This window comes from Eublepharis macularius, chromosome 9 (assembly GCF_028583425.1).
Source record: "Eublepharis macularius isolate TG4126 chromosome 9, MPM_Emac_v1.0, whole genome shotgun sequence".
NCBI classification, from domain to species: domain Eukaryota; kingdom Metazoa; phylum Chordata; class Lepidosauria; order Squamata; family Eublepharidae; genus Eublepharis; species Eublepharis macularius.
In genome coordinates, this window is record NC_072798.1 from 8487349 (window position 1) to 8502399 (window position 15051).

At 44.6% G+C, this 15051-nt stretch overlaps 1 protein-coding gene across 1 annotated transcript; it reads right to left on the minus strand.

Annotated features, from left to right (window-relative positions):
• Positions 1-2077: 2077 nt before the first annotated feature.
• LOC129336157 (myotrophin) lies at positions 2078-15007 on the minus strand. Its single transcript, XM_054989186.1, has 4 exons — positions 14702-15007; positions 6962-7075; positions 5794-5877; positions 2078-4088 (listed from the first exon to the last, which is right to left on the minus strand). Exons 1-4 carry the CDS (start codon positions 14771-14773, stop codon positions 4002-4004), a joined length of 357 nt encoding a protein of 118 aa, XP_054845161.1. The 5' UTR covers positions 14774-15007; the 3' UTR covers positions 2078-4001.
• Positions 15008-15051: the final 44 nt, after the last annotated feature.

Sequence of the window (15051 nt, forward strand, 5' to 3'; positions counted from 1 at the left end):
CAGAAAATAAAAAGGGGGAACGGAATTCCATTCTGTCCTCTTGTAATACCTTGATGGGTTTGCTTGTAATTAACCTAACTTGCCCTCCAGCGTACAGTGACACATTTTTCTCCCAGTATGTCCCCGAGTACAGTATGGCAGAAAGCCTGCTTTTAACCCACTGAGGCCCATTATTGCGCCTCCCCCTGCAAAAAAGTTCAAGAATGAAATATAGATCTATAGGTGGCATGTTAGACTGAAATGTGGTGCTGTGATTTGGACACCAGGCTGAGACTGTCAACGTCCTCCAATCATGGGCCGTTTTCACGCTGCTTACTGGCCACAGAACATTGCACCAGAAAGACGGCGTAACACAGGTGAATAATCAAGCAAATGTATTGTTTGAAACAAACTCTGGTCCCTGCCTACCTTTCTCAGGTATAAAAGGTTTCCTTCTTATCTTTTAGCACGCAAAGGAGAGAGATCTAAATTGGTTCTTCATTCATTGTGGATCTGATTAAGGAATAGGGTGATGACTGGCCACAAGTGAACGAGGACAAAGTCAGTCCCCTTCGTAATTGTGTAGAAGAGACTTGACTTTATGTGACAAGCAGGACAGACAAGCAAATCACTGGTCTTAAAGGAACTCTTCCTCAGGTCTTGAGCTTATTGGAGGTGGGGAAATTAGAATGCTGGCAAGACCCCGATGGTAGCAAGCTGAAAATAGTCCCTGTTTGTAGATTAGTGCCCTGACCTGGATGGCCCAGGCTAACCTGACCTCAGAAACAAAGCAAGGTCAGCCTTGGTGAGTACACTGATGTGAGACCACCAAGGAAGTACAGGGTCACTATGCAGAGACAGTCAATGGCAAACCCCCTTCCATCTCGTCTTGAAAACCCTCTAGGAGCACCGTGAGCCTGCTGTGACTTGACAGCACCTCTCAGATTAGCAATGTGGCAACAAAGCCCCAGACTGGTGTTCGGTTTGCCACCTTTTAAAGTGGTTCCTCTAATGGTCTCCTTAATACCACTGTCATCACAAATATCCCATAATGGTTTTAACCACCATACCATGAAAAGCTGGAACGGGCCACTTTTAGTTTCTATTGAGTGGTAATTGTCAGTGGGCCGAGACTGTCTCACTTCTCCTCTCCTGTAGCAGCCCCAAACGACTCCCTACATGCTGCTCCTAGAGGACAGGGGACCCTCACGGATGAGGTGTAGCTGTAGATCTGCAATGAGAAGGGAAATTGGCAAAAATCACACTGCCTTTCCATGACTGGGAATGTATGTGAGATCCAACCTTATCACAACCAATAGCCCACAAATTAGCAGGCAAGCCTTTGGGTTCCCCAGAATCCTTCCTCTGGCTGGATATCCAGTTCAAAAAGAGAGGCTGGGGGAAGGGTTAAGACAAAAACAGGAATTAAAAAATGGCTGTCGCGATGCACTGGCTCCTTCCAAGCGACTACAGGAACACACTGTTTCCCCAAAGTACAGTAGATTCCTATAGTCACCCAGAAGGTACATCCCAACAGTAATCTTTGTCACTTCGTTTAGCATCACGCGGAAATGTTTTAGACTAAAAGGTCATAGATATAAAAGGCAGCCTAACATCTGACTGTACCTCCTGCATTTCGTAGCTATTTGACCCAACTTTTTTATTCTAGTTCATAAAATGCTTATACTATAACGCAGCTGTTAAGTCTTCACAATGACATTTGATTCTGTTTCCTTTCAACATATCCTCTTCAGCAAGGCAGGCCTTTATGTCTCCACAGTAAACCTGAGCACATACAATCCTGTACCCAAACAATCCAACTGGTATACATCCCTGCAAAAGTTGAATTCTACTACTTGCAAAAAATGCAAAACACAAAAAGAATTTTGCGTAATTTGTTCTGCCTGCTTTAGCAGTGTACATTGTTCAACCTTGGAAACTGGGCAGGAGCCCAATCTTGAAAATCGAAGCACAATCTTATTAAGGCAGCAGTTGGCTAGCTGCAGTTCTACAAAAGCATTGAGTTATTGCAAACTGACAGGTCAACAATGAGGGCTGGGGAGGATGACAGAGAAATGAACAGAGCTACACATTTCTCCAGAACACAGTTCAAGTTTATTCCATTCATTCTCGCAACACAAACTTAAAACACAGCATTCTTTAGCGTTCGAAGGTGTGTGAACCATGATAATAATAAGCCCAACGTTGGGGAAATAGTGAACTGTCCTGGAAGAAGATCAAATGTCAAAATGAACAAAACACTCTTTTGCATCCCTCATTGGGTAGAAAGATATGACGTTTCTTCATGTATAAAACAGAAGACTGTTCTGTGGAGGCGGGGGGGGGGGGGTCGCATGCAACGTGGCAACTGCTCGACTGAGGACAGTCCACTCTCAACAGCTTCTTCTATCCGTCTATCCACTCATTTAGCATTTGCGTTCAAGAACAAAAACTACGTTAGCAAAGCGACGCCTGTACAAACGGGAGCAGAAAGACATTGAGTTTAAACTGGAATCTGAAAGTGACTGTATATTGTTGCCAGAGGTTTGGTATTTGGATCGTTAGCTTCAACCACCGCAAGTCTACTACCCAGAAGAGAAAGAGAAACAAAGCACAATTTGAATTGTGGTACTAGCTTCCAATTCCACAGGGATCACAAAGACTTTTCAGATAATAGTCTCACTTTTTTTTAGAATGGTGAATCAATTGCTTGATTTTTTTCTGAAAGTTAAATGCTTTAAAAATACGAAAAGGTACACTCGGCGCTATAAATATGTATACAAAACCTGACTGCATGTACCTTGGAGGCTATCGCAGCTCTTAATGTGAAGCCAGGGCAGCTCTTAATGAGGTTAATGCGGCACAAATTTTATCCACGTCTTTGAGCAAGAGCATCCAAGCTTTCTTTCTACTGGCAACTCCAAGCCAACCAAACCTTAGCCTAACATGAAACCTAACAAATGAGTGTCCCTAGAAAGCTACCTTGCAATATGGCAGTGAAGGGACCCGTATAAACCAACCTCCTTTATTGGGCACTAACTGCAGCCGATACCAGTCCGCTGAGACCTGTTGTGCTGTGGGGTTTTTTTTGGTTTTTTGAATACAGTGCTAAAACAGTGAATCGACTCTCATCCCAAAGGTGCATGCAGCACAGCTAAGATCAATGTGGTGAGGATGTAGCTGGAGAAAGAATATTCCAGCTCTCTTTAAAAGAACGGTAGCAGCCCCAAGGACTGAGAGCCACTTCTGCTTACTAATTAAGACATTTCCTTCTAAACCAAAGGGCAAAGCAAGCATCCTCTAGCGCCAATGAGTCTGGAGCCGCCTCTTTGTTTCAGTATCTTTTATGATGCAGAAGTAAGGAATATCCAATCGGAGACCTTACAAGAGCATTATTTTTCCCAGGATGAGGCACCACGTGCTAACCTGGCTGCTTCTCGAGTATAAAGTCTTGGGTAGCGGAACACACACATGATTCTTCAGTGTGTTCTTTGCTAAAACAGTCAAGAGTTAATACAGCATCCAATTATTAAATATTGGGACATTATTAACAAATGTTGGTATTTCAAGGTTTATCTAAGGCCCAGTTCTACTGAAGCTGCCCCAACTGCCTTGATTTGAAATGAAGGTATAAAAGCACTGGGTTTTCACTGCCTTAATAAAGCAAGAAAGCACGGAATAGTGCTTCCATTTGAAAAATTTCTCAGAGGAGAATTAGAAAAGTGTATAGGCCGCCTTTCAGATCACATTCTTCCCCTTTTCCTGGCAGATGTTCAGTCTCACTTGTATGAGGAGGAAAGGGTGCCTTAAAAAACAGCAGTCCTAAGGAGACACCAGTTACATGGATTTCTACTCTCACCAGATGGATTCTCTCTTTTTCAGAGGAACCCTAACAAAAGTGGATGTGCTGTGATGGTTTTCCCTCCCCCCCATCCTTAGTGGAAGAAGCTAGAAGATACAAAGAGTGACAGACAGGCAGCAGTGTGAGGCCACAGGAGAGACGCGAGATCTCAGTCCGTTCATCACTGGAGGAGAGCCTTGATGGCCTGATTGTCGGTGGCTTCCAAGGCAGTTAGTCCATCTGGCCCTCTGACAGTCTTATCAGCACCCTGTCAAAAGAGGAGAAGAGCTGCTGACACTCTGAAGACAAGGCCCAGCTGTACGCACCAGCAGTAGTTTCTCATGAGGACTACATTCATCTTTACTTGGCTTATACAAGTCCCATAATGCATGACTTCTTCGTATTTTACGCCCCATACAAAGTTTCATCCTACATTAACAGTGTGTGCACACAACCGTTCATCTTAAACATACTTAAATTCACAGTTCTGCATCCAGCCAGCTTTCCCATTTCTTTTCACCAAATTCCCCTAAGTTTGGACCCATCCCATATGACTACCCCCCATACCAATTTTTTTTTAATATTCAGCTCTTTAGCAGTAATTTATTGCAACCAACTAGATGGAGCTGTAAGTCTTCAAAAACAAGCCAACCGAAACCAGGAAGTTAGAACACAATTTCAGGCATTTATAACCAAATCTCTGTCCAATAGGTATCGGGGTGACCAGATTCGGATCAGAGGTGAATCTCAATAAAATATCAACTCAACCATCATTAATAACAAAATAAAAATCTACAAAGACTGCCAAAAATGAGACAAGGAGTAACTGGAAACCAAGACCTTCCTTATAAGCAGAAATACCCAAGGCACCATTAAAAACCATAAAATCAGTGGGACAACATACTTAGGACAACAGTTTCAGAGGGAGGGAGAGACAGAAGAAGCACAAGAGGTGTTTTCACCTGGTGTTCCACACCTGGATCGCCACAACTAAGAGGCCCTTGTTCCTCAGGGTGACCCAAATGATGAGGGTAGATATAAGGAAGAGGATTAGTGCTTCAACTACCAATTTGAACTGGGACAGAAGCGGATCCACAGCCAAGAAAATTTACTGGGATAATAAGCTTGGTTAAGTGTAGAAGGGACTGGAGTCTTTTAAGAAACAATGTTTTTCTACTTAGAAGAGTTAATTTTCCTTGTTCTTTCAGCAAGCAGTGGTTTAAATATTTCCAATTGCTAGCCTTAAGCAAAAGTAGACTCATTCTGGCAACAGCAGACTGAGTGGTCAAAGGTACAAGAAGAGCAGAGGCAGCATACAAAATGCTTACCGGAGAACACACACCATCATGGAGATGAGGGCTTCAGCATAGATAGCCATGGGGGCCCAATCCTACTCAGAGGTTACTTCTGACACACTTTGTTGTGTATGGAATCTTACACAGAACCCGTTTTTAAGCAGATCCATCATGCTGGTATTTATGGGCACAGGCTGTTCCAGTGACTACAGTCAAGAGGTTTATTGTAAAATGGATGGCCTTTTCAAAATGGAACTGCTGCTTTGGCCTCTGGGGGCACCTAGCTGCCTCACCGGAAGCTAGACTGGATGGATGGTTGTTGATCCAGCGCAGCTGCTCCTAGGGAGGTTCCCGAGAAGGTGTCAGGATGTTCTTTACGCCAAGCATTGCTCTACCACATTGCTACTCCCCCGAACACATGCAGGGAAGAAAAGGGTGCAAGGTAATAGCACAAAGACAAATCCAACATAAAGGAGAGCAGCAGCAACTGATACAGTGGTCTCTGATTGCGGCCACTTAGCACCGACCATAATAAATTGTCTTCTTCTCGCTTTATAAACCTGTTGTTTCTGGCTTCACTACAGAGCTGCTCATTCACTAGCATGTCCTCCTTGCCTGATGGAGGCCGTGAAAGGATGATGCCAGAGCCCCCCTATGAGGCAGTCCTCTAATTCTCACCTTTGTCAGGAGCAGCTTCACACAAGACACATGGTCTTCATAGACGGCTGAAAGGAGTGGAGTGATACTGTGTTTGTCTGGAGCCTGTAAAAAGAAAGGCCATGCCTGATTAAAAATATTGAGATATCTATCCAGAGTAGACTGCTTTAATAAAGCTCTAATACTATCAGGCAGTTATTCCGAAACTTAATTCAAATAGAACACTGGCTGGCGTACAAGCACACATTCTGGAGACTTAAAAACACAGAATGGTCTGGAAGGGAGGTTGGAGGTTTCCACTAATTCCCCCCCCCCCCCGCTTCAGCATTGCTGCAGCTCACTGGCCCTCCTGAAACTTTGCTCCTGGGGGGGGGGGGGCGGGGTCCAGAGGAACCACTCTCAGAAACAGTCATGGGGATTGAGGATTTGCAGTGGAAAGGGAACTGGTGGAAATCATTGCCCCCCGCCCATAAATGCCTTTCGTCTTGAGATGTGTGGCTGCATATGGGCCACCAGTGTGCTGCAAACAGGATTCCAAGATGATGGGGACCACACATTATACACTGGCATCCTAATGATGAAGCAGATCAATTTATTCTGTTATTGGTCTGATGCAGGCCATTCTGGCAATGCATTTATTATGTACCATCTCAAAAGCTGGGGGAGGAGGCATTCACACAGCTTGTTTGATGTGCAGTTCAATCAAGCTAATTGGAGTCACCCAGATTAATCCAATTAGTTCTTTTCAATTAACCGGGCTAGCCAGTTACCACCAAAGACTGGATAAGAGACATGATGCTTCTTTTATGTATACTCATTCCACTATCTTTTAGTAAACTCGGTTTTGAAATGACACACATGCCTGCAAAACTCACATCGAAACAAAAGATGGTATCTTTTCGCAGGGTTTTTTTTCTGGGAAAAGAGGTGGCGGAACTCACAAGAAGGAAATGAAGAAGAAACACATGGGATTCTTTGAAATAATATTATTTTCAAGCACTATTGCCGAGTATTTTCAAGAGGTGTCGGAACTCCGTTCCACCGCGTTCCCCCTGAAAAAAGCCCTGCCTTTACCCTACAAGATGGGTCTTCTAAATAATGGCTTTACCATAGAAGAGGATCTCCCCAAAACTGACTCCAGTTAGCCATTCACACAGAATTTTATCCCAGTTCGAGTGAGACAACATACATTAATATCAGCCCCTTTCAGCAGAAGGAACTCCATGATCTCAAGCTGTCCACAGTCGGCCGCGTAGTGAAGAGGTTTCCGCCCACCTTCCAGTGTCCGATTCACATCTTCACCCTTCAATAGGAAGAACTGGCAGTTAGACCTCAAAGCTACATTTTAAAACAAGGATGAGTTGGTTAAGCCATTACTCAAGCTAGCCATCAGCAGTCCCACCCCTTGTGTCCAATACTCATTTCAGAGATCTTACAGCAATTCAGGCAAGGTAGCAAAGCCACTTCTCAGCTCAAGAATCAGGAAGAATGGTGAAATTTTTTAACCCAAGAAACACGCTCTTCAAAGTGTTAGCCACAATACCGTTTTGTGTTTCCCCCCATTATCTTTCAACCTCCCGTATCTTTCCTGGCTGCTATTTGGATCATGTCACCTAGCTTTTTCAGCATCAACAGGTCCACTGAATGTGTTTTGCATGGCTACCAGCCTGGCAAAGAACGTTTTGCTCTTCCCACTAAAACAATTATGTATGAACTAGGTATTCTGGAAACAGTCTTCCAATGGCTTACTGAAATGATTAAGTGCATGAGGAGGTTTGTTAGCTACACCCTTCCTACCTTTAGGCTACGCTGCTTAGCCTCAAGTTTAGGACACAGGAGAATGTCTTACTTTAATTTTTTTTCCAGGGCAAACAACTGATATTCACAAACATCCAAGATCATTCTAAACAAATAGCAAGAACAAAAATAATATGCATATGCACCTAAGAAAAATGTCAATTACTAGCATTGTGCTTTTTGGAGCTGTTCTTTTTATATTTCTACTACACACTTCCAGGATAAGCTTGTCTAGGTAAAATTAACATTTAAATTAAAAGAAATGCTAAACATTCCTGAAAGTGAAACATGATTATCAAAGCACGATTTATACTGATAAAGCAGTATATTCTAAAATTCTGAAACTTGAAAGATTGTACCACATTAAAATATTCCAGCATATCCCCTGCTTCTAGCATAACTCCCCAATCCCTTAAAATTGCAATGAATACATTTAGTGATAATCATGCATTTTAGCAATTTTAAATTTATAATTAATTTTAAAATAATTAAAATAATTTTAAAAGTATTGTTTAAAATACTAATTACTTTCTTTTGTGGAAAATAAGCCAATTGTGTCAAGTAAGCCAACTATCTTTGCTTTGGGTTCTGCTTTTTTTGCCTTTTCCCCCATGGGTCAGTAATGACTCGGTGCTTGCACGGGGGGACTACCTTTACCTTTACCTCTATTATTCCACTAAAAAGTTATGTCTTGGAAAACTATGTCAGTAAAACTGTCAGAGAACACTCATCAGCATCAATGCCACAATCCCCCAAGTATTGTGGCATTGAATGCACACCTCTTGATCTGATATCTATTCTTATTCTGAACAGCAACAGAGAAACAACAGTCACGCACCTTCCCCTCAACTTGTGACTGCTTACGAGCCTGTTTCCGTCCAATAATAATCCCGCTGCTCTTACAATTATGCATAAACTGGTACAAGAAATCTGTGTTAGCATTATCAAAAAGAGTCCAGTAGCACCTTTAAGACTAACCAATTTTATTGTAGCATAAGCTTTCGAGAATCAAGTTCTCTTCGTCAGATGCCTGATCAAAACAGTTAACATTAGAAACCCTAAGAAATCAAAATGAGCACATTCATTCTAAGAAAACTTTCTTAAAGTCTGCAACTTCATGGAGAGGTCAAAAAAATGAAAATTTGGATCCAAACTAAAAGGTTTCCACAGAAGTCTGATATTTGACTTATAATCAGGCTCAGAGCAGATGACAACGTAATAAATATGTATAATAAAAACATCCAGTAAAAACACTGATATCATATAAATACTATATAAAACATATTAGAGCAGCACACAATGCAGCCCACATCACATGTTGGGAGAGCATCTTTCTGTTTCTGCCTTCACATTGGACTTCAAACATCCTGAGTCCTTCACGGCTTAAGTCTTGACCCCCCCCCCCTCCGCCCCTCAAATGATTATGCCTGGAGGAAAAGTTATGTTCCCCATAGGTCCATTTTGTACCTTTTCTGGTTCTGCAATATTTTTCGACAAAAAACAGCACTCTAAAATTCAGTGTATACGCTTCGGTGCCGCATGATGCTATGCTGGCTTAAGGGAGCTTGCTGCGTTGACCCACAGCTTCTTTTCCCTACGTACTTAGACCAAAGTCAGAATCTGTTTATTAAAATTATTCCACCACCTGGTGGTTTCTAGTTACCTTGAGGTACTAGAAGACTTCTGTGGAAACCTTTTAATTTGGATCCAAATGTTCATTTTTTTGACCTCTCCATGAAGCTGCAGACTTCACCACTATGTTGCCTTATATATCATCTGTTGCTTGAAATATGTACTCCTAGATACTACCTGTGCTTCATGTTGTCTAATGTCAGTCCTAGAACGGATTATGTTCTGTTTCAGCAATTCTTCAACTCGTACTGGATCCTTACCAATGCTATGACTTTGTAAAATCCTATGACATTGTTTATGGAAATGTCCTTGATACTGACTGTACTGATCCCACACTATGTAATCCAACTTCTCAGTGAGACAGACAGACTATAAATTACATAAATAACTAAATGAATCCCAGCTACCTGAACAAACCTGACAAGCAAACCTAGGAACATACTTCTGTCAGGTGCAATTATCGAGGACAGAGACTTAATGAGACATTTTCTTGAGGGAAAGAACAGGAAAGGGAACACAAAAGAAGCTGTGTACGCTGCCTTGGGTAGGTTTTTGAAGAGCGATGAAAGCAAATGTGACTCTGTGAGTGGCAGACTGGGCTTCTTGCCTTCCTGTAGCCTAGGGATCCCCAACCTTTTTGAGCTCTGACACAGTGGGTGGGCACAGCAAGAAAATGGCTGCCACAACATGGCTGCCACAAGAGGTAGAGCCAGCCACAAAATGGCTGCTACAGCTTGCCTTCAGTCAGCTTGTGCTGTGGAAGCAGCTTCTGCCAAAGCAATGTTTTTAAAAACCTGCACAGCCAATAGTCAATCAGAAGTCATGCTTGGCATAAGCCCCACCTGGCGAGCACCAGAAAAGATGTCAACAGGTGCAATGGTGCCCGCAGGCACCACGCTAGGGACCCCTGCAGTAGCCAGTGTCACCACTGATACAATGACTGAAGGGCACATGCTTGACCCGGCGAGTCCCAAGGCTCATCCGAGCCACAACACAGGAATTTCAACGCTGAAGTGATCACGGCAAGCCAATCAATCCCGTTAATCTAACTTGAGCTGTAAAATCAACCGATGGACTTTCAAGCATTAGATACGCAGAATGAAGAAAAGTTCGTCACGTTATCCTAACTGGAATTTGGCCTTCACAAAAGGCATTTCAGTTCTATGCTCCCACAGCTACCCACACAGTCAAAGATGCCAGAAAAGTAACCACTGGATGTGCCATGCAAACACAAAGCTTGTAAACATCAGTCCCTGGGAGCTGGGGCGGGAGGAGGACAGGGCTTGGAAAACTACTCCAAGAGAAAAGGATCACGAGGAAGGAAGGATTAGGAAGAGGATCCAGAGTAGCTGTCTACTGAAAGTCGAACAGGAGATCAGCAGACACAGATATTATGAGGCTTTACCGAGAACTGGAAATGGATAGGGTCTGTTGCGGTGCAGTTTCAATGCCAGAGTGCAAAGGGCACAAAGAACAACAGACATGATACCAGCAGACATTGTGAACATGCGGACTGAGGTGCAAGGATGGAGAAGGGGGAGTAGGGGAAAGAAGAGAGGCATGGGAGCTGGGGCGGGGGGGGGGAGAAGAAAGAGGAAAGTGAATCCTAACAGAGGCAGAGGGGAGACAGAAAGGAAACAGAGCTGGATCCTTGCAGGGGGGAGTAACAAATTGGGAAAGAAAGGCAGAGCAGGTCTCCAAGGGTGGAGGAGAAATAGTGGGAGCCGGCAAGGGAGCAGACACAGTGCACCTTTACATTACATTGGTGTGTTTTCAGAATGGAAACAGGATCGAAACAATTGATGCGCATGTTGAAAGAGTCACAACTCTCTGGAAGGCATTTAAGTAAGATAAAATACTGCAGGGTGGCCGTTACTTCCCCCATAACTGACAGCATTATCAGACACAGGTGATCTGGTTCTATTAGGCCTGTGTGAAGTAGGACTAAAAGCAGCAAGGATACAAAAAGCAGCAACTGTATGTTCATCACCCAGTTGCCCAAATCAGAGACAGAGGGAGAGATACAAGAGTCTGATTTTCAACAGCAAAAAGGGGCACCACCTGAATATACTGAGTTGCCTCCTACTGGATCAGGTCACTGCTCTATCCAAATTAGTACTGTCTGGAAGCAGTTCTCCAGTCTCAGGGAGAAGTCTTTCACCTCACTCACAATCTTCCCAACCTTTTAACTGCAGTAAGCGGGGACTGAACCTGGGACCTTCTGCAGGCCATGGAGCCACGGCCCCTGCCCAGGACAGCACTCTGCCATCTGTTGCCTTCCTTTCTACAGTTTCTTTTCCTAAAATTGTTCTTAGCGAAGATACTGGAGGTAGCTTCAGTGGGCACAAGGCACTTGGGGGAAAAGCAAAAATGAGACAAGCAGTCAGCGGTCGCGGGGGGGCGCGGGCGATTACTCCTCATCTGTGAGCTGATTTTGCTGTTGAAAAGAGAAACCAGACACAAAACCTAATCTTTCTACATGATTAGGACTAAACCCAAAATGGATGTCATCATCTTCAATTTGGTCCCTGCTAATAACAAAAAACCCTTGCCTGTTTTAATCTCTTTCTTTACTTACTTTATAACCCACCTTTCTCTCCTAATGGAGACTCAAAGCAGTTTACTGCATTCTCCTCTCCTTTATTTTATCCTCACCACAACCCTGTGAGGTAGTTTAAGTGATTGGCCCAAGGTCACCCAGCAAGCTTCCACAGCAGAGCAGGAACTTGAACCCAGGTCTTCCAGATCCTTGTCTGACACTGCAACCATTACTCCTGCATCTAGCAGTTCCAGGCCATCAAAATATTCACTGCACCAGGATCAATGACCTGGGTTTCATGGGCAATTCACTGAACTTTTAAAGTGCAATTCATTCCTATCTAACCAGAGCTCTGAAGCTAGGATTTACTCATTGACCTTGAAAACACGACACTGTACCACTGTCCTTTGCCCTCTTCAATAAGCCTGCATGGCCTTTTTCTAAACTTACATATAGCATTACTCTTCCAGTGGCAGGGAGTGCCACAGATCAGCTATTTATCACCATTTCAATAACACTTTGGGAAAGAGGTGGTGGATCTCCTTTGGCTTCCACCCTTGTGCTTAATCGCCCCCTCTCGAATTCTTTAACGAAGATCTACAGCTGGGCCGGAGAGTGGTGTGATTGTCACTGAAGATGACAATCTGTGATGTTCCTCTAGACCTCTTCATATAAATTAATTTTGAGTCATTGCCCAGTGAGAGTACAGGCTTTGCATGCAGAAGGCCTCAGGTTCAACCACAAGCATCTTCCACTCAGTCAGCGGCACTGAACTAGATAGACCAATGGCCTGAGATGCCAATCCCTGAGTCTGGCAGGTTAAATTACTTAAAAAGCAGGTTTTGTCTTTAACTCGTTGTCCTGTTTTTCTTACTGGTTTTAAAACAACACATGCAGCCCACAAATAGGAGGAAACAGAAATAGCCCACTTAATCTTTCAGACACGTGATAGTCTAGATCCACCCGTGCTAGTCTGTAGCAGTCAAATTAAACAAGAGTCCAGCAGCATCTTTGAGAACTAGTTCGAGCAGCTGTTTTTCTTGAGCCAGAACTCACTTCAGCAGATGCCTGACATTTGCCTAAAATCAGCCAGGCGGGGCTTTCCTTTATCTTGCAAAAATAAAAGCATCCACCTAAGCACTCTTCACACATCAAATGAAGAGGACTTAGGTTGAAATAAGTTCTGGTAGCCACTGGACCCCTGTTTTATTCCAAAGACAAGGTGAAGGTGTATCAGTTATCACTGATAGGCTATGAATGACAGCTAGGGTATGCATTAAACATATAACGTAAGGTTGGGGTAAGAGTTACTCCTTTGAATGCTGGGAGTATCTTTAACAAAAGAGTTTTCAAGTGGGAGGGGAGAAGAAAGTTGAATAAAGAGGAAAGAGTCCAAAATTTACACTGCGACAGCTTATAACTGTAGTCATTTAAGTCCACTTTTCTCATGGGACCCAAGGCAAATTACAAGTATGATTCTGAAAAAAGCTTTTCAGATAACCAGTAAGCAGATTACAAAATATGGTAACATTTGAATCTAACACCAAAGATTTCTAATACAAAATAATGCAGTGGAGCTGGGATTGTACAACAGAGGGGAAAATAGAACACATGCAAATATACTTTCAGGTGGGTAGCGGTGTTGGTCTGGTAGTTGCATTGGAACAGCAAGATTTGGGTCCAGCAGCACCTTAGAGAACAACAGGATTTTTTTCAAGGCTGTAAGTTTGTGAGAGTCAAAACTCCCTTCATCCAGAGATGCAAGGAAGAGGGGAGATCCTCAAGGTGGGAGGGGATGTTGTAAAAGGTGTCAGTATGCAAAATGCAGCTCCAATCGATTTGCATTGTACCCTTTGCATCCTGACCTCCTCCTTTGCAACTCCACCTTCTGACTGAGTTATAAGGGGCTCAGGGATCTCCACTCCTCCCTGTAGCTGAAGATTTATTTATTTATTGTATGTTATTTATATTCCGCCTTTCTCACTGAGACTTAAGGCGGATTGCATAGTGTGAAACTAGTACTATCAGTGGCAAGGACAAGGGCAGGCATTTCCATACAGTGTCAAGAACATTTGCATAAACAATGACATGGAATAAAAGAAAATAAGTTTACAAAGATATAGTATTAGCAAGGATCCAGTATGGGGTTGAGGAATTGCTGAAACAGAACATAAGCAATTCTAGGACTTACATTGAACAACATAAAGCACAGGCAGGATATTTAAAAGCAACAGATAGTATGTAAGGCCACATAACGGTGAACTCTTATGTTCTCTAACTCATACCCTGAAAACCTTGTTAGTCTCTAAGGTGCCCCTGGCTCAAAACCTGCAGTTCACGTGCTCAAGGCAACAAGATGCTCAGCAAAGGAAAGACTTCATCCCTACTAAGGGCCACGTGCTGGGCTGAAGCACCACAGGGCAGCTCCCATCCTTCTGCCAGAATGCCCGCCTGAACCCTTCTGTTCCTCGGCTGGGTTCAGAAGGAAAGACGGCTGGGCCTCTACCTGGAAACCCCCCTCTCAATGGAAGCCCCCATCGAACGTCCCCCACCCGGCCAGCCAGGCCCGCTGCCACACACCCACGGCCGCCTCTCGCTCGGGTCAAAGATCGCCGCGGGAGGCTGGCGAGGCGGCGCTGTAACTCGTCCCACAAGAGGGCCCCCGAGCATGTGCAGACTGCCCCGCAAGGCGGCCTTCTCATGCCTCTGGGATGCCAGAGGATGAGGGTTGCCAACGTCAGCTGGGGAAATTCCGGGAGCTTTAGGGGAGGGGCCTGGGGGAGGCAGGAACCTCGATGGGGTCTAAAGGCATAAAGTCCGCCCCACAGAGCAGCTGTTTTCTCCAGGGGAATTGAGCCATGCCGTCGGGAGGCCAGTTGTGATTCCGGGAGATCTCCAGGCTTTACCTAAAGGTTGGCAATCCAAGAGTAGATGAAAAGGCCCACCCCTTCGGCGCCTCACCTTGGCGACGTAGCCCTTCACCTCGTCCAGGTCGCCGTTCTTGAGGGCCCACATGAACTCCTTGTCTGACATCGCGCCGGCCGGCCGCCGCCCTGACAACGGGCGCAGCCAGGCGGAGGGAGAGCGGCTCGGGCGGAAGGGGCGCGGCGCGGCGCAGGAAGCGGCTAAGGCGGGCCCGCCTCCGCTCCGCTCGCAACCGCCGTAACCGCCGCCCAACCGCCGAGCAGGGGCTGCGCGCGCGCCCTCCTCGCAGTCTCCGGTTGAGGTCCTGCCCCTCGCTTCCCGAGCGACCAATCGAAGCGTCTTTTCCCGCTCCCCTCTCGCTGTCAATCACCACGCTCGAGCGGCAG

Coding starts and splice junctions, on each gene's coding strand:
- LOC129336157 (XM_054989186.1), bottom strand. CDS start 14,773: ATGTCAGACAAGGAGTTCATGTGGGCCCTCAAGAACGGCGACCTGGAC. Junction 7,076..14,701: donor TGAAGGGCTACGTCGCCAAG/GTGAGGCGCCGA, acceptor TTCCTATTGAAG/GGTGAAGATGTGAATCGGAC. Junction 4,089..5,793: donor TGAAGCTGCTCCTGACAAAG/GTGAGAATTAGA, acceptor CTCTTTTGACAG/GGTGCTGATAAGACTGTCAG.